The 23,134-nt window shown below is 48.5% G+C and overlaps 1 protein-coding gene across 2 annotated transcripts; it reads left to right on the top strand.

Moving 5' to 3' along the window:
* The first annotated feature begins 15,729 nt into the window (after positions 1–15,729).
* Positions 15,730–21,169, top strand: STING1 (stimulator of interferon response cGAMP interactor 1). Of its 2 annotated transcripts, none has more exons than XM_060143722.1 (9): positions 15,730–15,758; positions 16,066–16,114; positions 16,489–16,589; positions 17,119–17,345; positions 17,476–17,659; positions 17,909–18,017; positions 18,898–19,136; positions 19,871–20,057; positions 20,659–21,169. In XM_060143722.1, exons 4-9 carry the CDS (start codon positions 17,119–17,121, stop codon positions 20,847–20,849), a joined length of 1,137 nt encoding a protein of 378 aa, XP_059999705.1. In that variant the 5' UTR covers positions 15,730–15,758; positions 16,066–16,114; positions 16,489–16,589; the 3' UTR covers positions 20,850–21,169. The 2 variants fall into 2 exon arrangements, with proteins under 2 accessions (XP_059999705.1, XP_059999704.1); XM_060143721.1 differs by having other exon boundaries at positions 15,742–15,758; positions 16,023–16,114.
* Positions 21,170–23,134: the final 1,965 nt, after the last annotated feature.

The following is a 23,134-nucleotide window of genomic DNA, read 5'->3' as shown; positions in this document are numbered from 1 at the left end:
AGACCCAAGAACTTTTGTGGTCTCTTTTCTGATACCCCGTGGTAATAACAGTTGTGTCTTTGATGATCTGGAGAGTCAGGGACATGATCCTGGCAGTGCCAAGGGGGGCTGGGAGTCCCCTCTCTTTCTTTGATATGGATATTGATGCCTTTTAAAAAAATAGATGCCTTTTAATTCTTACGCAGATAGACTTCCAAGACAAGTTTCCCAGAAGCCTCCTTCCACAAAATGCATCCCTTGGCGTTCCCTGGTATCCCAAGGGCCTGAGGTACCTCCTCCAGAGGTTCCAGCCCCTCCCCCAGTCTTTCTCATATTATCCTCCTGCCATTTCCCCTGCCCTCCCCCTTCACTGTCCTTTGTTCAGGAGATGGACTCAGTTGATCTGTGAGCTGAGGAGGGTGCTCTGTGAACAACAGCTACAGAGATTTAACAGGGATAGCTCGCATTTGGTAGGGAGACCGCAGAAGGCTTAGAGGATGAGCTGGATGCTAGACCTTTGCATCTTCAATAGCCTCTTGGGTGAATAGCATCAGGTAAATATTTTTGGATCACTTCATACATGCCATGTATGGCACTAAGCACTTTTACAGCATCATCTGATGCCAGTCTAGGTCTCTAACCACTGCACAACATTGCCTGCCCCTAGTTCACTTAATCCTCTCACAGCTCTTGTCACATCTTGTCCTCATGATTTACTCATCTCCCGCACTAGCCCGTGAGTCCCAAGAGAACAAGAATGACATTGTTCTATCTGTCCCATCTATCCAGCATTGCCCAGCGCAAGGTCTGGCACACAAATTGGTAAGATCTGGGGAAGGACTGATATGGTGGGATGGGGTTTTACATTCTGTGCTCACCTCTGTGGGTTGCCCAGTTGAGTGGAGGCTTTGGATTGGATGACCTGGTTGGGGGACTGAAGCACATTGGGCATAGGCATGGGCATATCAGGTTATTTATCTGCTGGGGTCTAGATTCCCCATGAAGGCTACCAGCTCAGACCCTCCATCAGCTTGCATTGCCCCAGATCTGGCTGGCCTCCTCACATGTGCTTGCCTCTAGTTTTCAGGGTACCAGATGCCAGTGGGCAGGTGATTCAGTGGTACCCATTCCCACAGCTGGAAAAGCTGCTCAAAGGAGTGTGCAGTACCTGCCTCCAAGAATCTATAAATCAGTTCTGTTCAAAGACCTGAACTGGCTCCTGGGGGGTGAGGTAGCCTCCTCAGGGCCTGGGCACCAGGTGGGGTAAGGGATGAGGGACGCTCTTTATCTTTTCTCCTCCTCATCTTCTTCTCTTCTAATTTCCCAGCTCAGTCACCTCCCCAGCCATTTTTGTCCCTAAAACTAAGCACAGAGTGTTCAAACATATTTATAATCATGACATATTGTTCCTTAGTTTTTCCGTTTTGTTTCTAATAACATCATTTCTAGGCATGTTAAAACTTTGGGATCATTGTAGGATATGTGACAGGAAGGCTTTTGAGATGGGTCCTAAATGGTGAGGAGAGTCAGAAGGTAGGGAAAATGGGAAAAGGGCGTATAGGCCAAGGCACAGAGGAGTCTATGATAAAACCAAAGGATATGAGGAAGGAAGAGATGGGAAGTGACAGGAAGTGACACTGAAAGGGCATTGCAGGTCAAGCTAAAGGTTTGCACTGTATCCTGAGTGCAGTCAGAAGCCATTGAAGAGTGTGGAGCAGTGAGTATATTCCAGCAACACAAAGAGAAGTGTTAAATAGTGAATATTTATTGACCACTAGCTTTGTAATGAAAAAGATTATTTCATTTAGTCCTACCAACAATCTTATGAGCTAGTATTATTTCCATCTAATTTTAAGGGAAGCTAGAGATGGGAAGACTGTTTCCTCAAGTCACAGCTAGGAGCTGATCCTGTAATCTATTCCTTTAATTGTCATGCTAGCAGGTCTGAGAAAGGGCTGGGGTCAGGGAAGGGTCCTGGAAATGGTTAGGAGACAGAATGGGCCACCAGACTCCATGACCACCTGGATGTGGGTGTGAGGCTGAAAGCCTTCTCAAGAATGATGTCCAGTTCTCTGATTTGTGCACCTGGGAGAAGCGTGCAGAAGCACAGACTCTCTGGGACAAAGCGCGGAGACGGGAGCCAGCGCCAGCCAGCTAGTGGCTCCAGCTGCGATGGGTTGATCGCACCCGCGCGGCAGGCCCAAATCTGCCAGACAAGCAGCGCTATAGCACGAGCAGGCGGCCCGGAGTGCCTTCCCGGTCCTTTCCTGGTGCCAGCCAAACGGCAGGAGGGGCCGAGGGGGATGCCCGGAGCAGTGCCATGTAGCGGAGGCCGGACCCTTGGCAACCGAGCCCCATGAGGTGACCACCCAGAAGCAAGCCGGGAATGGCAGCTGCTGGGGTGTGTCACCAGCGGGACAGAGGAAGAGTATGGACCTAGCTGCGGGCTAGGCCTCTCTGGTGGTCTCCGTCCTACTGTGGACACAGGATCCACCAGTTTGTGGGGTCCTCCCCAGGACTCTGGGGTCCCTGAGGTGCAGTGCCTTCCCTACTCCCAGCCTGTGTCCTCAGGCAACAGGCATGGACACTATGTTCCGACCTCTCAGACCCCTCAGATTCCACATTGAATCCCTTTGTTACCCAGTTCGGGTCTGTTTGCTTGAAATGCAGCCAAGCCAATCTACCGATACTGGATTGTGGTGACAGAAATTACAGTGTTTACTGCGGGGCGCCAAGCAAGGAGAACTGGGCAGCTAGTAATCAAAAGGCTCAAACTCCCAATGGCTTTCAGGCAAGGGTTTTAAAAGGCGACATGGGGGTCGCAGGGAGTATGATCAGCTCCTGGACATTTTTTGGACTGGTTGGTGGTGAGATAACAGGGTGATGCTTCAGGAATCTCAGTCATCAACCTTCTGGTTCCAGCCAGTCTGGGGTCTACATGCTTGTGGTCAGCATGTAGTCACCATCCTCCACCTGGTGGAGGGTCTGAGTTTCTGCAGAACAACTCACATTATTATCTATATCCCTTCAGGAGGAGCCGTGACCCTATTATTCTAATCATTAACTGCTTGAGTCTGCTCTTTGGAACTCAGGGAAGGCCAAACAAAAAGGAGGGGGGCACAGAGGGGCTTGTACCTGGGAAGGCCTCGCAGGGTCCTGCTCAGTTTCAGTCCCCCCTTTTCTCTGATAGTCCTCAATCCTGAGGGGAACAGCGATGGGACAAGAAAGGGAATAAGGTTTTGGACAGAGAGGTTAATCAGAAACTCAGCATGGGAACTGGGTTTTAGGGGTTCCTCACACTCCTCCGACTTCCCTTACCAGGTTTTGGCTCCTCACCACCCATTCCCTTGCCCTCTGGCTGCCTCCTTTCCCTTATCTCACAGCCAGCACGTTACCAGGTCCTGGGAATGCTCCTGTCCCCCCTCCTCTCCCAAATTCAGCCACTTCTCTGGCCCTACTGCCTCTTTCTTAATTCAGGCCAATATTCACTCCAGGCTGGAAGGCCACATCTGCCAGCAGTCCTGTTCTCTTCAACCCACTTCCTACATTGCAGCTAGAAGGGGGATCTTTGCAAAGATTCTGGTTGTTCCCTGGATGAAAGCTCTTCAGGGGCTTTCTGATTCCTTTGGTGTAAAGACCAAACCCCTCTGTCTGACCCATGAGCCTTTCACAGCCTGGCCTCTGCGACCTCCAGCCCATCTTTCACAATGCCTCCCTCACATGTTGAGCCACAGTCCCACCTGCAACAAAATCACTGGTGGAGCTTGTTAAATGTGCAGATTCTGGGTCCCTACCCCAGGTCCACCAAATCAGAATCCCTGGGACCGGTACCAATGCTTAACAAGCCTCCCATGATTGAAACCTACTTCTTGCAGCTCCTCAGAAAGGGCTCTCTTTCCTCCTGGGCTGTACACAGGTTCCTCTTGCCTAGTGGCTATACCTCCTCCACTTCCTTCAGACTGAGTTTAAACATTACCTCCTTCCTACCCTGGGCTTACTCCTAAAACAGCACTTATTAAGTGGAGATTTGCCTGTCTGCTTCTTTGTCTTTCCTCCCAACCAGAATGTAAGCTCCTATGGCAAGGTACCTGGCACAGAGAGGGGACTCAATAAATACTTGTTGAATCCAGAATGAATGAATATCTGGGCATACTCCAAGCTCAAGGACCTGCCATGGTGGCGGGGGAGAGAGAAGAACAACCAAGAATAAGCCACCATGAGGATGGAGGAGAGGACATGACTGGGGGGTGGGGGGTGGTGAGTCTTTCCAGTTCCCCTCAAGCTACCACCCACAGGGGTCTGGTTTAGGGGCACACCCACCTCCCAGGGATGCTAAGGAGAACCTGTTCCAATAGATCAGCTTTCTTCTCTGTCGCCTCAAGGACCCATTCCTGCTCCTCTGCTGGAGGTTTTGAATGCCCCCCACAAACACCATGCCATCCAGGGCAGCTGGGGTGGCATCTTGGTACTCCAGCAGCACTTTGTCTCCCTTTGTTTATTGACCTACCAGAAAAATCTCAAGCCCAGTCCAGACAAGTGACTCAGTACAGCCTCAAGGAATGAAAGCTGGAAAACAAGACTCAGACAGCAGGGCCAGTCCCTGCCCGGCCCAAAGAGAAGGTGCTAAGGGAAACCAGTCAGCAGATGCCCTCTAGAGCCAACACAGACCACCACTGTGTCCTGGGTCTTCTCTGCATACACAGTCAAGGTATTCTGCCCTCTGCCCTCTGCCCTCAAGGATGTCTCCATCTAGTTGGAAGTTGTGGGAAGGACTTGAATTGGGTCTTAATTACAACAGCGACTGTAATAGCAGCTGTGATTCTTATGGAATGCTTACCACGTGCCAAACATTGTTCTAAGCACTTGACAAGCAGCCTCTCTCACAACTCAAATAATCCCTTTGCAGATTAGGAAACTGAGGCTCAGGGAGGTTAAACCCATCCATACAGTTGAAGGGATGGGTATAAAGCAGAGTGGTTGAGAGGAGGGCTCTGGGTGAGTTGGAAGGTGATGCACACTCAGTTTGGGCCACATTTCTTCAGTTGGAAGCAAAGGCATGTGTTGGGGAGTGTCACAAGGTGATGGGAAAGCCCTGGTTGCCAGGCTAAGGTGCTTGTAATTGCTCCTCTAGGCTCCATGTCAACTGCTCCTTTCCTCTGTGTTTTTATCTTAGGTGGTCAAATGCTATGATATGACCTAAGGAACTGGAGCTAGGAGTCCTGGTCCTGCTACAGTCTGGCTGTGGGACCTTAAGTAGGCTCCTGCCCTCTCTGGGCTTCGGTGTCCTCACCCTGAAAGGAGCCTTATTCAGGAACTTCCAACCCAGCCCATGGGTTTCTATTCATAGCTTCATAGCTCCAGAGCCCAATTAAGCTGAGATGCAGGAGCAGCTTTTAATTAACTTTAGCCTTTTCCTACAATAGACCCTTCCCCCACCTCACAGGTGCCCCTAGGACACAGGACAGGCACAGAGGAGGAAGGCAAAAGAGAGAGCAGAGATACTTCTCTCTGTACATCCCTGAGCAGGTGAATTGTCTGGCTCCCTGCTGGAGTCCAGGTTGGTCCACCTAGTTAGATCTCCAGGCCCAGAGAGACAGCATCTCTTCTTCCTCTTCCTCTTTACTGTCTGTATTCGTTCATTCACCCATTCATCCATTTCTTCCTCAAAGGGCAGGGCCTCCTCTGTGCCAAGCATTGTACTAGGCCCTGGAATACAGCTATGAACCAGATGCACAGGACAGGCAGATGGTGGGGTTGCCTCTGTCCTAGTCCAACTGGCCACCAGGTGTCACCAGTGCCAGCCACACAGCCTCTCTCGGGTCTGAGAAGGAAAGTGGAGGTGGGATGGGGAAGTGTGAACGGGTGAACCAACCCAGCTCTGCTCAGCCAGCCTGAATCAGAAGCAAGTTCCTCTAGTGGAAAAAATAATCCATCTCCTTACCCCTCCCCCACCAGAAAGACACCCTCATGACTTCCTCAACAGCCCAGCTCACTTGCGATCTTGGGAACTCATACCCCTCTTCAGTCTGGAATTCTCTCTGCAGCCCATCCCTCACAGAGAGCCCACCAGTTTCTTGTAAACCCCTTTGGTGACTGCAGCTCACTACCTCACAGGTGAGAGAGGCAGAGACCTGGGACCTTTACTGCAGTGCTTGCCCCTGGACAAATGTTTTCTCAAGCAACAGAATACAAAAAAACTATAAGGGAGTAAAAATAACTGCATGCGTGCCCAGCTGTGGCAAATTATGAACAAGATACAAAAAGACCAAAACCCAACTGCCATTTCTGAGGTAGGGGGAGCAAAAGCAGGGTACTGCACACGATCCCTGCACACAGTACCACCCAGGGGGTAGGCAGACCACCTACGCCACCCCTCTGGCCCGACCCACCAATTCGCAGGTACCCTCACCCCAATTACGGGACCAGCTGCCTCCCCACCTCCCACCCTCCCCACTCGCCCCCCGCCCCACCCCCACCTTGGGGAGCGAGCAAGGGAACCTGTTGCTCGTTTTCTTCCCTCTTGCTGCAGCACCAGTCCCAATAAAGCCTTGCTTGAATTTCTTGTCTGGCTTCTTATCAATTTCTATTGATTAAAGAGTCCAAGAACCTGGGTCAGTAACACAGGCAACCTATACTATTAGAAGACCCTTCCTGACTTAGAACCAAAATTTGACAATCACTTTGATTTGTCCTCGTTTTACCTTCTATAGGCAAAAAGAGGAGGGCTCTTCTTTCCCATACAGCACTTCAGGCGTTTGAAGAGATTGTTCAGATCTCCTGAGTTTGTTTGTTCATTATTCATGTCTGTATACAGAACATTTACTATGTGATAGGCCTCGGGGCCACAGCAGAGAACAAGCAAAGTTGAGGCCTGTCCTCCCATGGCTTGTAGTCTGTCCAAGAAACCAAAAATCATACCAGCAGTAATGATAAAGTTTGTACAAGGCCAAATAGGAGAGATCTGGTCTGACATGGAGCAGGGGGCAAGGGCCTCAGCCAGCCTGGTCCCTAGGAAGACTTCCTGAGATCTCCCTGTGGTCAGACAAAGGGTGAGCAACTTCAATGCCGTTCAATATCAAACTTTTTAAGAAAAACTGGGAGAATTTTGCTGGTACCCTGAGCTTAGAAAATGCAGCATCATGGTGGTGGTGGGGTTGATGGGGTGTTTAGGGGACAGAAAAGCCATCCAGGCAGTAAGAGAGAGGATGGAGTATCTGGGGGGCTGACAAGGCCCAGACTTGGTGGAGTACACAACTGAGGAAGGAGCTGTGAGGCAAGAGTCCCCAAAAGAAGGGAGAGACACCTTTAGACCCTTCAGTGGTTTCTGGATACCAGTATCCAATGCCCAGATCTGGTGTGATGTGGGGTCTTGGGAAACCATGAGGTCACCTTCCCTGATACAGAAACACTACATTCCCATGAACACAGCCCAGGAAAGCAGCAGACTTTTGATGGGGACTTGCAGTGTAATTGTGGTCCTCTAAAGCCCTCAAGGGTTCTTCACTCAAGCTGCTAAGAGGCCAGAGAGGTCCCATCTAGGGATCTCACAGCTGAGTTAACGAACCTCAGGCTGAACTGTATTTCCTCTGTTCTCTTGTTTATTTCCTTTTTTCTTAGTTTCATGAACAACATGCATTCATTTTAATAAAATTTACAAATACGATAAACAAAATAAGAATCTAAAATTACCTTGTATTATTGTATTTATTTCTGTGTAACAAATTACCCCTAAATTTCGTAGCTTCAGACCACAAACATTTATCTCCCAGTTTCTCAGATTCAGGTGCTTTGGAGTAGCTTAAGGATTTGGCTCAGGATTTCTCACAAGACTGCAATCAGATTGTCAGCCAGAGCTGCAGTCATCTGAAAGTTTGACCAGGGTTGGGAGTTTTATTTCTAAGGTTGCTGATTTGTACACCCAGCAAGATGTTGCTTGTTGTTGGTAGGAGGCCTTGTAGCTCACCACGTGGACCTCTCCATGGTTGCTTGAGTATCTTTTGACCCAGCTGCTGACTGTCCCCAGAGTGAATGATCCAAGAAAGAGAACAAGGAAGAAACCACAATGCCTTTTATGATCTAGTTAATCCTATACTTGGGAGGGGAATTAGGCTCCACCTCTTGAAGGAAGGAGTATGAAAGAATTTGTGGATATCTTGTTCAACCTCCAGATACCCCAAATCCCCTTCCCAAATAACTACTACGAACATTTTACCAGAACTTTTCTCACTCAACTATATACATCAACCTTAAAAAATAAAAATGGTATCATAATGTACATACTGTGGTAAATTACTATTTTATATAACGTTTGAACAGGTGATAACTCACAGTATAAAAATTTAAAGGCACAATAGCACAAAAACATATGCAGTTAAAAGCGAGTCTCCCTCTCTCACTTGATTTCAGCCACTTAGCTCCCCTCCCTGAAATATGCCTTCACCTGTTTCTAGCATACCACAAACATATACATATCTATCCTTTTGTTTCCACACTCACTGTTCTGCAACTTACTCTCTGACCTCACTATATAGCTCTCAGATGTTTCCATATCGGTACATAGAGAATTGCCTCATTTTTAAAAGAGCTGCAGAGTATTTTACTGAATGGAGGCAGCCAAGTTTATTTAATATGGACTGTTTTGTAACTAGTTCTGTGATTTTAAAATGTACTATAAATGTCTTTCAGCATCAGTAAATCTAGTGCTACATTATAGTGTGTTGTGGCTGCTAACCATGTGCTGTGACTATTTTAACTGATCCCCTGGTGCTGAAAATTTGAGTTGTTTCCTATTTTCTCATGGTGGCTTCCAAAACAAACAGCATACATCTAGTGAGACTTTTGGTACTATCCATCAGAAGCCTGAAAAATAGGCATAATCTTTGATCCAGCAATCCCACTTCTAAGAATCTCTCCTAATAATCAGAAAAGTGCACAAAGATGCACCTTCTTATGTTTGTTGCAAAGTTGCTTATAGCAGAGAAAAATTTTTTAAAAACCTATACGTCCCAAAATATGTGACTGATTAAATCATGATTCATAATTCTATCCATGGAATGCTAGGTATACACCAAAAATTATGATGTAATCTTGTCTTCACTGATCCACAAATATGTCTATGAAATGTTCCCTAGTCTTAAAAAAAAAAACAAAACAGGTTACAAGACTGTGTATCTAATAAAATTGTGAAAACAATTCCATTTACCATAACATTAAAAAGAATAAAATAGAAAACAATTTGGGGGTCCCTCAAAAAGTTAAACATAGATTACTAAATGACCCAACAATTCTACTCTAGGTACATGCCCAAAAGAATTGAAAACAGGGACTCATACAGATGCTTTCAAGTGAATGTTCATAGCAGCATTATCTACCATAGTCAAAAGGTGGAAACAACCCACGTGTTCATCAACAGATAAATGGATAAATAAATGTGGTACCCACATACACTGGAATATTATTCGGTCATGAAAAGGAATGAAGTTCTGATACATGCTACTATGTGGATAAACCTTACAAACATTATGCTAAGCGGAATAAGCCAGACACCAAGGACAAATATTATATGATTTAACTTATATAAAATATAGAGAGTAGGCAAATTCATAGAGATGAAAAAGTAGATTAGAGGCTACCAGGGACTGAGGGGAGGGAAAAATAGGGAGTTACTGCTTAATGAGTACAGAGCTTCTGTCTGGGATGGTGAAAAATTTTGGAAACGGATAGTGGTGATGATTGTACAATATTGCCAATGTAATTAATGCCCTTGAATCATACACATAAAATGGCTAAAGTGGTAAATTTTGTGTTATACACATTTACCACAATTTAAAAATTCCAAAAAAAGAGTAAAATACTTGCAAATAAACTTAACAAAAGAAGGGCAAAACTTATACTCTATACAATATAAAACATTGCCAAAAGGAATTAAAGAAGATCTGAATAAATGGAAAGACAACTCATGTTCATGGACCTGATATTGTTAAGATGATGATACTCCCCAAATTGACCTATGGATTCAACGTAATCCCTGTCAAAATCCCAGATGACTTCCTTACAGAAATTGACAAGCTGATCCTAAAATTTATGTGGGAATTTAAGGGACCCAGAATAGCCAAAACAATCTTGAAAAGGATGAGCAAAGTTGGAGGAATCACATTTCCTGATTTTGAAACTTACTACAAGCTACAGTAACCAAGATGGTGTGGACTGGCATAAGGATAGATATATAGATCAATGGAAAATAATCGAGAATTCATAAATAAACTCTCATATTTAGAGTCAGTTAATTTTTGACAAGGGTGCCAAAACAATTCAATGGAGAAAGGATAGTCTTTTTGACAAATGGTGCTGGGAAAACTTGATATCTATATGCAGAAGAATGAATGTGAACCCCTAACTCACACCACATTAAAAAAAACCTCAAAATGGAACAAAGACCTAAATGTAAGAGCCAAAATCATTAAACTCTTAGAAGAAAATACACACACAAATCATTATGACCTTGATTAGGCAATAACTTCTTAGATATAGCACCAAAAGGACAAGCAACAAAATAGAAGATAAATTAGATTTTATCAAAATTAATAACGTTTGTGTTTCAAAGGACACCATGAGGAAAGTGAGAAAACAACCCAAAGGATAGGAGAAAAATTTTCCAAAGCATTTATCTGGTAAGGGACTTGTATCTAGAATATACAAAAAACTCCTATACTAATTACAATAATAAATTATTATAATAATAAAAAGGCAAATACCCAATTAAAAATGAGCAAAGGATATGAATAGACTTTTCTCAAAAAAGATATACAATAGCAATAGGCACATAAAAGATGCTCAACATCATTTACCATCAGGAAAATGCAAATCAAAACCACTATAAGACACCACTTCATACCAGTTAAGTGAGGATAGCTATACTCAAAAAGACATATGTAAACGCTGGCTAGGATCTAGAGAAATTAGAACCCTCATACATTGCTGGTGGAAATGTAAAATCATGGAGCCACTTTGGAAAACAGTCCAGTCGTTCTTCAAAAGGTTAAACAGAGTGTTACCAAATGACCCAGCAACCCCACCCTGAGGTATTTACCCAAGAGAAATGAGAATATATGTCCATACAAACACTTGTACATGAATGTTCACAGCAGCATTCTTCATAATAGCCAAAAAGTGGAAACAACTTAAGTGTCTTCAGTAAATGAATAGGTAAATAAATGCAGTATATCTATACAATGGAATATTATTCAGCAATAAAAAGGAATGAAATGTTGATATATGCTGCAACATGGATGAATCTCTAAAACATAAGAAGACAGACACAATCACATATTGCATGATTCCATTTATATGACATGTCCAGAACAGGAAAATCTATAAAGAAGGAAGGTAGATTTGTGGTTGCCTGAGGGTGAGGTGGGGTTGTTGGCTACAGGAGTTCTTTTGAGGTGATGAAAATGTTCTAAGTTTGATTGTGGGGATGTGAATATACTAAAAACTAATTTTTTTAAAATGAACATATCTTCCCATTTGTATTTGCCTTTGAAATGGAAGTCTTTTATTCTTTAGGACTTTTTTTTTTTAATTTATTTTTGGCTGTGTTGGGTCTTCGTTGCTGTGCACGGGCTTTCTCTAGTTGTGGTGAATGGGGGCTGCTTTTCATTGCAGTGCGAGGGCTTCTCATTGCTGTGGCTTCTCTTGTTGTGGAACACGGGCTCTAGGCACGCGGGCTTCAATAGTTGTGGCTCGCGGGTTCCAGTAGTTGTGGCTCACGGGCTCTAGAGTGCAGGGTCTGTAGTTGTGGCACAGAGGCTTAGTTGCTCTGCGTCATGTGGGATCTTCCCGGACCAGGGCTCGAAACTGTGTCCCCTGCATTGGCAGGTGGATTCTTAACCACTGCGCCACCAGGGAAGCCCACTAAAAATCACTGAATTGTACATTAAATAAGTGAGTTGTATGGTATGTGAATTATATCTCAATTAGGCTGTTACCAAAAACTAACAAAAAACAGCAGTAGATCTCTCCACCCTGAGGAATACCCTCTTCCAGGAGGATGTAGGTCCATTATTTACTCCCTGAAGATACAGAAGCTCAACCAGCTGTGCTTCCCCAACCCCAATCATGCATCATCCAGTCCCTCTTTCTCTATCACATCTACCAGGATATTGTCTTGTCCTGGAAAGCCCATGACACACTAGGCAGCTCCATGATGGGGCAATAAAATTACAACAAGGAGGTGGCTGAGGTCAGACTCAGAGCCACCAATGGATGAGACATCAAGTCTCTGTGTCTGCCGGAGAGGTGACTTGAGCCCAGGGTAGAGGCCAAGATGACAGGGACTGGCAACTCCAAGAGTGTGATTGTCAATGGTGATGATGATGATGGTGGTGGTGGTGATTAGAGTTGACAATTACTGAGCACTTACAAGTCAGGCCTACAAACACATTATTTCTTTTCATTCTTATGACAATTTTATGAGAAAAAAGGTATTACCACCCTCACTTTAGGTATGAGGAAACTAACTCTCAAAGAAGTTATATAACTGGGCCAAGGTCACACAGCAAGGAGAGGCAGAGGCAAGATCCCAGGTGTACCATGGTCAGCTGATATCAAAATCCTCCCAATGTCCCTGCGCTAGCAGGATTCAGGAACATTTACACACAAATATCAGGGACTTTTAACCATGAAAGGCATTGCATGGGCAAAAGAGTGGCTCCTTAGAAGCCAGAGGCCTCCTTATCCCACTCGTGGTCTGTCCCAGAACCAGCGTCCACTGAATGAATGCTTAGTGTTTTCTTCTCTCCCAGGAACACTGATGACAAGTTTCAGGGAAGACACGTGGGAACTGTAACTAGGCTGGCAATGGAAATGAAAGCCATCCCAGACCAGCACTTCTGGGGTGCCTGGAGGGAACACGCAACTACCAGGACGTGAGGGGAGGAGGCCCCAGGAGTGAGCAGGCTGTGGAGCAGAGTGTTGGCACTCAGCAACACTGACCCGAGGGCAGCAGCCTGTGAGCTGGGCAGTCTGGAACTTAGACCTAACTTCCCTCTGTGGTCCTCGGTTTCCTCCTTGTGTGCCAGATGGCCAGTCTGGAAGGGCTTCAAGGTCCCTGGCCATCAGCACAGCTGATGAGGACAATCTCATCCGTGCAGTCGTTGTGACACTCCCCATGCCCTGAGACCCTGGCCACAGCCCACAAGGCTCCAACCAACTCTCCTGTACCCTTTCTTACATCACTGACCTTGTTATGGGTTGAACTGTGTCCCCTCAAAAAGATATGCTGAAGTCCTAACTCCCTAGTACCTGAGAATGTGACCTTATTTGGAGACAGTGTCTTTGCAGGTACAATTGAATTAAGATGAGGTCATTAGGGTGGGCCCTAATCCAATGGGACAATGGCTGGTATCCTTATAAGAAGAGGAAATGCCATGTGAAGACAGAGATGCACAGGGAGAAGGTCACCCCGTGATGATGGAGTCAGAGGCTGAAGTGCTACAGCTGCAAACCAAGGAACACCTCGGGCTGCCAGAAAGTGAAAGAGGCAAGGAGAGGTCCTCCTCTAGAGGCATCAGAGGAAGCATGGCCCTACTAACACCATGATTTCAGACTTCTGGCCTCCAGAACTGTGTGAGAATAAATTTCTGTTGTATTACACCACCAAGCTTGTGGTACTTTGTTATAACAGCCCTAAAAAAATAACACAGACCCCCAACATGCTTACATGCTCCCGCCACACCAGCCATTTCTGTTTCTCCTCAGGCCAAACTCCTTCCCACCCCAGGGGAAGGCCGTGCTGTTTTTTATGAATGTTCTAGACTCTCACTCCTCCCCCACATCTCTCTCTCGGTCCTCCAAACCCAGCATAAATGGCACTCCTTCAGGGAAATCTGGACTTGGGGTTTTCCAATTTCCGCTCAGAGCAGCAAAAGGAATGCATTCTTCAAAGCCCTCACCATATCTGCAGTGACTCATACTGACTTGCAGTTATGCAAGGCCCATTGCACCTGCCCAGCTATAGGTGTTGTGACAACAGGGTTCTGGCCTGACACGTTCACAGGCATGTCCCATGCCTAGCACATTCCCTGACACATACAGCAGGAAGTCAGGACACAACTGTGTGGGCTGCGTGGTATGTGGAAACTCCTGGGCTGGTATTTGAGGGCCCAGACATTGGGGCCTTGGCTGCCTCAGCAGCCTTCTCTCCAGTCAGACTTGGCCCCCAACTCCACACTCCAGATGGTCTCCCTGCCTCCCTGCCTCCCTGGTCCCCATCATTCCTCATTCCCCTCAGCCAGGCCACATCTTACTCTTCCTGAATGACCTGGCCCTCATGTCTCCTGCAAGGCTTTCCTCAGAGCAGGTTCAAACTCAGGAAAAAGAGCCCAGAGCAGCAGCAGGCAGCAAAGGGCAGTGAGGACAGAGTGGGGTGGAAGGAGGCCCCAAGACAATGTTGGGATTTTTTCTCTTTACAGCATACTCCAAGCATCAAACAACTAATACATGTTCAATGTCAGGAAAAGAAACCTTAAAAAACATAATGAGCAAAAAGGGAAAATTATACTAAAAATCACTCACATTCCCGCCACACAGAGTAATCATTGTTAGCACTTTTCGTATATCATGTAGCCTTCCAGACCTTTTCTCGTGCAATGTGTATTTCTTAAAATGCAATTATACTGTTTTGTACTCTGCTTTTTTCCAATAAGAAACAATATACTAAAGGTATTTAAGAGTCAACATACAAAATTACATCATCATTTTAGTGGCTACCTAACATTCTATTATAAGATGAACCACGGTTTTGTTATTCAGTCCCCTATTGTTGGACATTTAGATAGTTTTTAGTTTTTCTCTGGTATAAACAACACTGGCACAAACATCTGAAAAACTGGTATCTTTGTGCCCTTGTCTCATTATTTTTTGATGAATGATTCCCAGAAGTGAATTGCAAGGTCTACGATTCTATGTGCATTTTAAGGCTTCTAATGCATAGTGCAAATCTGGTCTATAAAATAGAGAACCAACCTCCAGGAGAAGCGGGCAGAGATGAAGCACAGGTTCAGGGGTGGAACAGTGGAGCTGACAGCAGTGGCATCACCCAGGGGAGGTGGTGCTGGCTGCTGGGCAGGATACTGGAGGCCCAAGGTTGCTTGGCACAGGGAGACTTTGGGGCAGCTGTGGACTGCTCACTCTGGGAGGACTCTGCTCAGGCCTTTTGTTTGGCAACCTTGACTTTCTTTGGTTCTGAAGCACTGGAGCCCTTGCCCACTGCAGGGGGCTCCCTTGTGAGCTCTTGTAGGGGAGAGAAAGTACAGTGAATTCGAATTCTCTCCATTCTTAGAAAATTATTCTAAAAAATGAGAGAGTTTTCTGGAAGCCTCCTTGCTCCTGAGAGGCCAATGGCACTTATGAACGTGGTGTGTCTTCTTGTGTCTGTTTGGGGTGTGGGGAAGGGTCTAGGCAAGGGCCCTCTGGCCTGGGGACGTATGGACTGCTGTCGCTCTGTGGCTTCCACCCCAATCCCACTCCCGGGCGCCCCCTCCTCGAATCCAATCAGCTCACCAGTTTACCAGGAAGCAGCCAGAGACACTCCCCACCCCAAAGGGAAACACATCATGAAACTTGGTCCTAGCACCTTCCACCCCTTTCTGGGAAATCAAGGCACAGAGCCAGCTGGGTTTTGGAGCCACCTACCTGGTTCACGTCCCCACTCCCTCCTTTACTAGCCAGGGGACTGGGGCAAGTTAATTCACCTCATTGAGCCTCAGATTGTCCATGAGGTTAGTATTATACCTTCCTGACAGGGTGGCTGAGGGGATTAAGTGAAACAATTTATGTAACGCTTGGCATAATGTCTGGAGCACGGTGAGCACTTTATTATTATTACTATTATTATCATTCACGCGACTGCCTTTTTGGCTGGAAGCACCAGTTTCTCTCTGAGAAGTCACAGGCGTTGCCACTTCCTGTGGAGAGCCAAAACCCCACTCTTCTGCAGGGCTTCTGCTCCCACTAAGCTTTTTACAAGAAGGCTGTCGTTACAGGAAATAACTCTTCATTTTCCCCGCCTCTGGCCTGATATCACAGTCTTCAGAAAAAGAGGATCTGCATCTGGAAATCAGAATAAAACAAGCAGGTAGGGCAGCATGGTGTAGTGTGTGTGCTTGGCTGGGTGTGTGAAGTGCCCTGTGGGTGTTGGTAGAGTGGGCTTGATTGTGGGTGCTTGAGGGGCAGCCCGTTCAGGGCTGTGACTGCAGGGAGTTTGAGGGAGTTTCTGAACACCCTTGGTCTGGGGGATGGGCAGTGGAATGCGGGATTTCTCAAGCTTTCTCCCTCACTCCAATACTGGGACGTGGCTCACCAGCGCCTTGGTGGGAAGGCTCTTCCTCCCTCTTTGGGCGGCAGGAAATAACCTCCCCAGTGCAGCCCAGTGCAGCTGTGGTTTGGTGAGATGCCAGGGCTGGAGTGCTGTGGAGGAAGTTTCCATTGTTTTTAACCTTTCATTTTCAGGCTGCACCCTGAGAGGCCGTCCTCAGTTGCTGGGAGCCCTTGTGCCGGGCCTTCTCTCCTTGTTGCCTTCCAGAAACAAGCTGCCGTCTGGGAGGCAGAAGGTAAGATCAGGAGAAGACCAGCCTGAGTTCCAAGGCTGAGGCCCCTGCAGAAGCTGCAGAGGTGGGTGGCAACCTTCTGGCTGCCCTGCCCCTACCCTCTGAACTGTAGTTTTCAGCTTTGCTGACTAAGGTCCTTCTTGGGGTGGATTGTGGGGAGAGGGAAGCCCCGGTCCCCAAGGGTCCCCAGGTGGGTGGTACCTCACGGGACACTTTCAGGTCTAGGTCTGGGGTAGTTGCTGTCTTCTTTCTTTGCTACACCTGTGGTCTCACTGGGCTTGGGTTGGGTGTGTATGTGGAGCGCATGCATTTCTTTCTCCACCTGCTCTGTTTTCAACAAATCTCTCTTGGATCGGAGCTCTGGGATGCTGTATGCCCAGCCTGTCCCCTCGAGGCGCCTCCAAGAGCAGCCTCTGGGTATGGCTGGGCACCAGGGAAACATAGAGCTGGGGCAAGTGCCCAGCCAGAGCCTCAGTCCCAGAACAATAGGAGAGTGAGGGGAACACAACCATGGATTTCTTGATATCCACAGATGCCCCACTCCAGTCTGCATCCATCCATCCCACGGCCCAGGGGTCACAGGGCCCAGAAAGCAGCCTTGGTCCTGCTAGGTGCCTGCCTGGTGGCCCTCTGGGGGCTGGGGGAGCCGCCAGACTACACTCTGCAGTGGCTGGTGCTCCACCTGGCCTCCCAGCAGATGGGGCTGCTGATCAAGGGGGTCTGCAATCTGGTCGAGGAGCTGAGCCACGTCCATTCCAGGTGACTCCCTGCAGTACCCATGGCGATTAGGCACCCAACATGTCTCAGGCCCTTGACCCCCAGCCCTGCCCCTCCTTGAATCTCTCTGGCTGAGCTGGGCTGGGGTCTGGAGCCTGGCTGTCTCTTGCAGGTACCAAGGCAGCTACTGGAAGGCTGTGCGGGCCTGCCTGGGCTGCCCCATGCGCCGTGGGGCCCTGCTGCTGCTGTCCTGCTATTTCTACTTCTCCCTCCCAAACGTGGCTGGCCTGCCCTTCACTTGGATGCTTGCTCTCCTGGGCCTCTCACAGGCACTTAACATCCTCCTGGGCCTCCAGGTACGATACAAAGAGAGGTGAAGGGTCTGTTCACGAGGAGGCGTGGCACATGTGACCTGCTCTGAGCTTAGTACTGCGAGTGGGACTAGTTTAGAGGCTGGTCCTTGGATGGAGCCTGTAATGGTCTGGGTTCAGCAGTGGCAGAGAATGGAGCCAAATGCCAGCAGGTTGGGTAATCTTGTGGGGAGGAGGAGGAGGGTTCATGTTGTTCTTCATGGAGGCCCCCCAGCCCCACCCTGCTGTCCACAGGGCCTGGCCCAAGCAGAGATCTCTGCAATCTGTGAAAAAAGGAACTTCAATGTGGCTCATGGGCTGGCCTGGTCATATTATATTGGGTACCTGCGGCTGATCCTCCCAGGTGAGCCATCCTCTCTGCCCCCATTTCCAGATCTACAGGACAGACAGTAAGACACACAACCTTGTGTTTCCAGAACTCACTATATTTTCAAAGCATTTTCATGTCTAACAAACCATTTGATTCCCAAAACAATCTTGTAGGCGTGAAGCTGTTATTATTATGCCTGGTTGACAGGAAGAAATTTGGAGCTTAGATCCATTAAGTGACTTGTCCCAAGTCACCCATGAATTCTTTCAATAAATATTTGCTGCATACTGTATGCCCTTCACGCGCACTTTCTCTTTTAATTCACACCCTGTGAGGAAGGGATAATCATCACCCCTGTTTTCACAGCTATTCTGAGAGATACAGTGACCTGTCCAAAGTCACACAGCTTAGTTAGAGGAGGAGACAGGATTTGAACCCAGGCCTCTCCAGAGCCTGGACCCTTGACTACCCCACTGGGAGCCCACGGGTCGTGTCTCATTCCTCTGACTTGCTGGTCAAGGCCATGGTTCTCCCCTGTCTCATGGCTGCCTTCCCTTGACACCAGGGCTTCCTCTAGAGGCCTGGCTCAGTGCACGTGGGCCTGCTGGCATGTCACCTCCCAGGACTCTTCCTGCCTCTCAGAGCCCTGAAAGCTGTGGTGGGAAGGAGTGGGGCTGACAGAAATCTGGACAAAGGTCAAGTGAGGGAGAGAAAGGGGTGGTGGGAGTAGGTGGAGGGGCGGGGAGGATGCTCACATGCTCTTCCCGTCCTGGCCTCCCAGGCAATGTGAGTGGACTGGCCCCTCGGTTCTCTTGCACCCACACATTGAGGGGAACAATGATGTGGGTCTCTGTCCTGAGTTGGGTGGGAGACACAGTTGGTGGAAATGACTTCTTGGGCCTCTCCACCCCAGGGCTCCAGGCCCGGATCCAAATTTACAATCAGTTCCACAACAATGTGCTACGGGGCGCAGGAAGCCAACGGCTGCACATCCTCTTCCCGTTGGACTGTGGGGTGCCTGACGACCTGAGCATGGCTGACCCTAACATTCGATTCCTACACAAGCTGCCCCAGCAAAGTGCTGACCGTGCTGGCATCAAGGGCCGGGTTTACACCAACAGCATCTATGAGATTCTGGAGAATGGGCAGCCGGTGAGTGTGCAGGGAAGTGGGAATGCTGGGGAGGGGTCAGGCCTAGAGACCCAGAACTCTGGGCCCTGGCCAAGCCCTGATAAAAATTCACTGCCCTTCTCTGAGCCTCAGTTTCTCCAATTGGTGCCAGGGCTGGGACCAATTGAGGTCTGAATGACGAAACTGACAAGTAACATTAATTGGGCACTTACTGCATGCCAGATGCTATTCCAGGTGCTTCATCTGACTACCTCACTGCATCCTCACCACCACCCTGTGGGGTAGGGACTGTTATAGCCCCTACTTTACAGAAGAGGAAACCGAGACTCAGAGAACCAGGGAGAAAGTGGACAATTTCACCTTGAGTATACCATGCTCTTGACCATAAATCTGCCCTAGATGAAGGCCGTGAGAATGTGTGAAGGATTTCACGTGGGCTATGGGGAACCCAGCCAAGGCTGAACCCCAGAGCCCCATCCCCAGACTTGACTGCCAGCTGGAGCAGTTGACAGCTTAGCTCAGTGGGCCTTGCCCTGAGAATCTTAGGAGGAGGATCTGGGAAGGGTAAATTTAACGCAGCCCTGGCCCTGATTTAAGAGTGGGGTGTCAGAGGCAAAGGCCAACCAGACAGTATAGACCCCATCAGGTGGCCACCTCCCCTGACTCCATCCCTACAGATTGAGCAGTGGCACTGGGGTCCAGCGTCTGTCTGCCTGGCCCCTGGTTGAGTCTGGTCTTCCTTTTACCTCCTCCAGGCAGGCATCTGTATCCTGGAATATGCCACCCCCTTGCAGACCCTGTTTGCCATGTCACAGGATGGCCGAGCTGGCTTTAGCCGGGAGGACCGGCTTGAACAGGCCAAACTCTTCTGCCGGACACTTGAAGACATTCTGGCAGCTGTCCCTGAGTCTCAGGACAACTGCCACCTCATTGTCTACCAGGGTGAGGGGTTGATAGGCTTAAGGGCAGGAAAAGCTGGGGTCCCCAGGGATCTCCCAGGGGGTCAGCAGGAGATATGGCAGCACCACGCCCGGGTCTTCCCGAGTGGTCAGGGCATTCAAGCCCTGCCCCTTCCTCCCCTGGAAGGAAGAGGAGAGGTCCCATCTCCCCACCGTGGGATACCTGATTGCTTTCTGAGGTCTTTGGCTATGGGTCCCGGGTGGAGTGTGAAGAGGTGGGCTCTAGGGGCCTCTCACTTCATCTAGGGATGCTAGAAGAAGCAGATAGCCCCAGGCCAGGATCCAAGAGACCAGGGCTGCAGCCTCAGCCATGCCACTCCCTTGCTCTGTGACCTTAGGCAGGTATCTGCCCCTCTCTGAGTATCATCTCTAAAAGAAAGAGGGTGGAATTCTCTTGTCTCTAAAACCACTGCTAGCTCTAGGATTTCATGAAACTCTAGCCCCAGTGGCTAGGAGTGGGGAGGAGGTGCAGGGAGGTGAGGGAGAGGGAGGGTTGGAGGATTCACCCAGCAAGTCCTCTGGGTGTGCTAGAGTGGGAATGTGTGAGGCCCTCACCCCACTCCCCACCCCTACCCTCGTTCCAGAACCGGCAGAGGGAAGCAGCTTCTCCTTGTCACAGGAGATTCTCCAGCACCTTCGGCAGGAGGAAAGGGAGGTTACCATGGGCAGCATGGGGACCTCGGTGATGCCCGTTTCCTCCACACTGTCCCAAGAGCCTGAGCTCCTCATCAGTGGCATGGAACAGCCTCTCCCGCTCCGCTCGGATATCTTCTGAGGCCCAGGGTCACCTTCCCTGAGCCCCTGGCCATCCCCAAGACTCTGGATTGGAGGATTTCTTTCTTCAGCAGCTAGAGGCCTAGCAAAGCCATTTCCTCCCATAGAGGGCCTCTCAGAGAAGGTCCCTGAGTTTGACATCTCAAGATGAATCCTATGACCTTGGGCAAGTTGTTTCACCTCTCTGAGCCTCAGTGTCCTCATCTATAAAATGGGATTATAATCATTGCCCTACCTACCTCACAGGGTAGTTTTTGTGAGGACTATGGCTGTATGGGTTTTTTGTAAACTCTAAATGCCAGGTAAACTTAAAGGATCTTTCAGGTGTCTTCCATTGGACCCTCAGACCTACTCTCTACCTTTCCTCTGTCCTGGGATGGCTTCAGTAGGCTCCCTTGCCCTCTGGCTTCTGGTCACATTCAGTCAATGGGAAGCCCCAGTGGGAGAAGGAGGGGAAGGGAAGGGTGAGCTTGGGGTATCTATTCCCCCAGGTCGCTCCCTGCAGTATCAAGGTCACTGTGGGCTCTCTCTAGACCTAAAGGACCCTTTCAGTAACCCTGTCTATCTCCAGGTCTCATTAACTTCCTCCTCCTCATGCCCCTTCAGTCCTGGCAGTGGTATTGGAGCCTCACTGATGCTCAGTCTGGAGCGCTCACTCTCACTTGTAATTTCCTTACACCTGCCCTTTCTAAATAGTCCCCTTTTTATTTTTATTTTTTAAAAATTTCTGGCCACACCATGCAGCATTTGGGATCTTAGTTCCCTGACCAGGGATTGAACCCACATCCCCTGCAGTGGAAGCTTGGAGTCTTAACCACTGAACCACCGGGGAAGTCCCTAAGTAGTCCCCTTTTTAAACACTCCTCAGATTATTTGAGTATGCCATCTTTTTCTGGCCAGACTGACTGATACAGGTGGTTGGCCATTATTATCTGCAGTGTCCAAATCTGGTTGCACAGACACATTTCCTTACACGCCTCCTCATCCTAGTACAGGGCCATAGGGTGGTAGCTATCATTTCAGTATAGACAGAGCCCACCAGCTGGGCTGACGGTATAGAGCTGGGCAGCACCCCCGCTCCACCTGTCCTTTCAGTGCCCTTGTCTCCAGTGGGAGGCTTGGGGGACAGGGAGGGGCCTGAGGCAGCACACAGATGCCATGACGGTTACACACATGTGTCCTGGGCAAGGGGCTGCTCAAAGAAGCAGGAGCTAAATGTCTCCAGATGAGAGTCCCCTGGATAACGGGGGGAAGAGGGTTTGTGTGAGGTGATGGGATATACGCTGGGGACCTTGGACAACACAGCTGGCCACCTGCCATACTTTGTGCCATCACTGTTAGACCTGAGCCATTGCAACGACACCGTGGAGGCAAAATTGCCCCCATCTGGGAGGCCAGACACCCATTTCTGCCACTTCCATCCATTCCACCCAAGACTTATTCCCTCCCTCCCACCTTTGTTTTTATCGCAAATGCTTTGTTTTTATCGCAAATTTCTGAGTACAGTATTACTGTGGAAAAAAACTCCACACACAGACACACATTGGCCAGAAGCAACGCACTGCTCCCAAGGATGACAGAGAGTAAAGAGAGAGCCAAGGGAGTGAAGGGGGAAAGTCTCCTCTCCTCCCCCACTGTGCCAGCCATTCTGCCCCTGAAGATCCCCCAGCTTCACATCAGTCATTCCAACACCTAAAAACCAGCCCAGAATTAAGGGTATCCCCAACATAACGTTTCCCTACCCATCCGGCCCCCAACATGGTGCTCAGACTATGGAGACTGATGGCCCCAGGTTCAAATCCTGATTCCACCACTTAGTACTTGTGTCCTCCTGGGTGACTTGATATCCCCAGCTGTAAATGGAGATAACAGTGGATCCTCCTCCCAGGGCTGTTATGAGGAGTAAACAGTATAATATCCGTAGGTCCATGGATGAGTCTGGAGCCCACAAGAAGGAGCAACTATTAACATTAGAGCTGCCTCTTACCAGTCTCAGTGGAGGCAAGCCAGTTCTCTGCACACATTACAATCCCCGTCTCTGTTCCTCTTCATCTTCTGTTATTTCTCAGAGTCCTTGACTGTGCTGGGGTCTCACCGAGGACAGTCCCCAGGGTTGACTTGTTGCCCTGAGGTGTTCCCCAGAGTAAAGCACCCAGAAGTTCCTCCATAAATGTCTGTCTGCATGTTCTTGACTGCACATAAGTGAGGCTCAAAGGTGTCAGGGGAAGGGGTACCTTTCCAGAGAGCCACTGGGAGGCTCTGTTCTGCCTTCTTGGCCTCCTGCAT

This window comes from Lagenorhynchus albirostris, chromosome 3, assembly GCF_949774975.1.
Source record: "Lagenorhynchus albirostris chromosome 3, mLagAlb1.1, whole genome shotgun sequence".
Classification (NCBI taxonomy): Eukaryota; Metazoa; Chordata; class Mammalia; order Artiodactyla; family Delphinidae; genus Lagenorhynchus; species Lagenorhynchus albirostris.
This window is presented reverse-complemented; position numbering and strand designations above follow the sequence as displayed.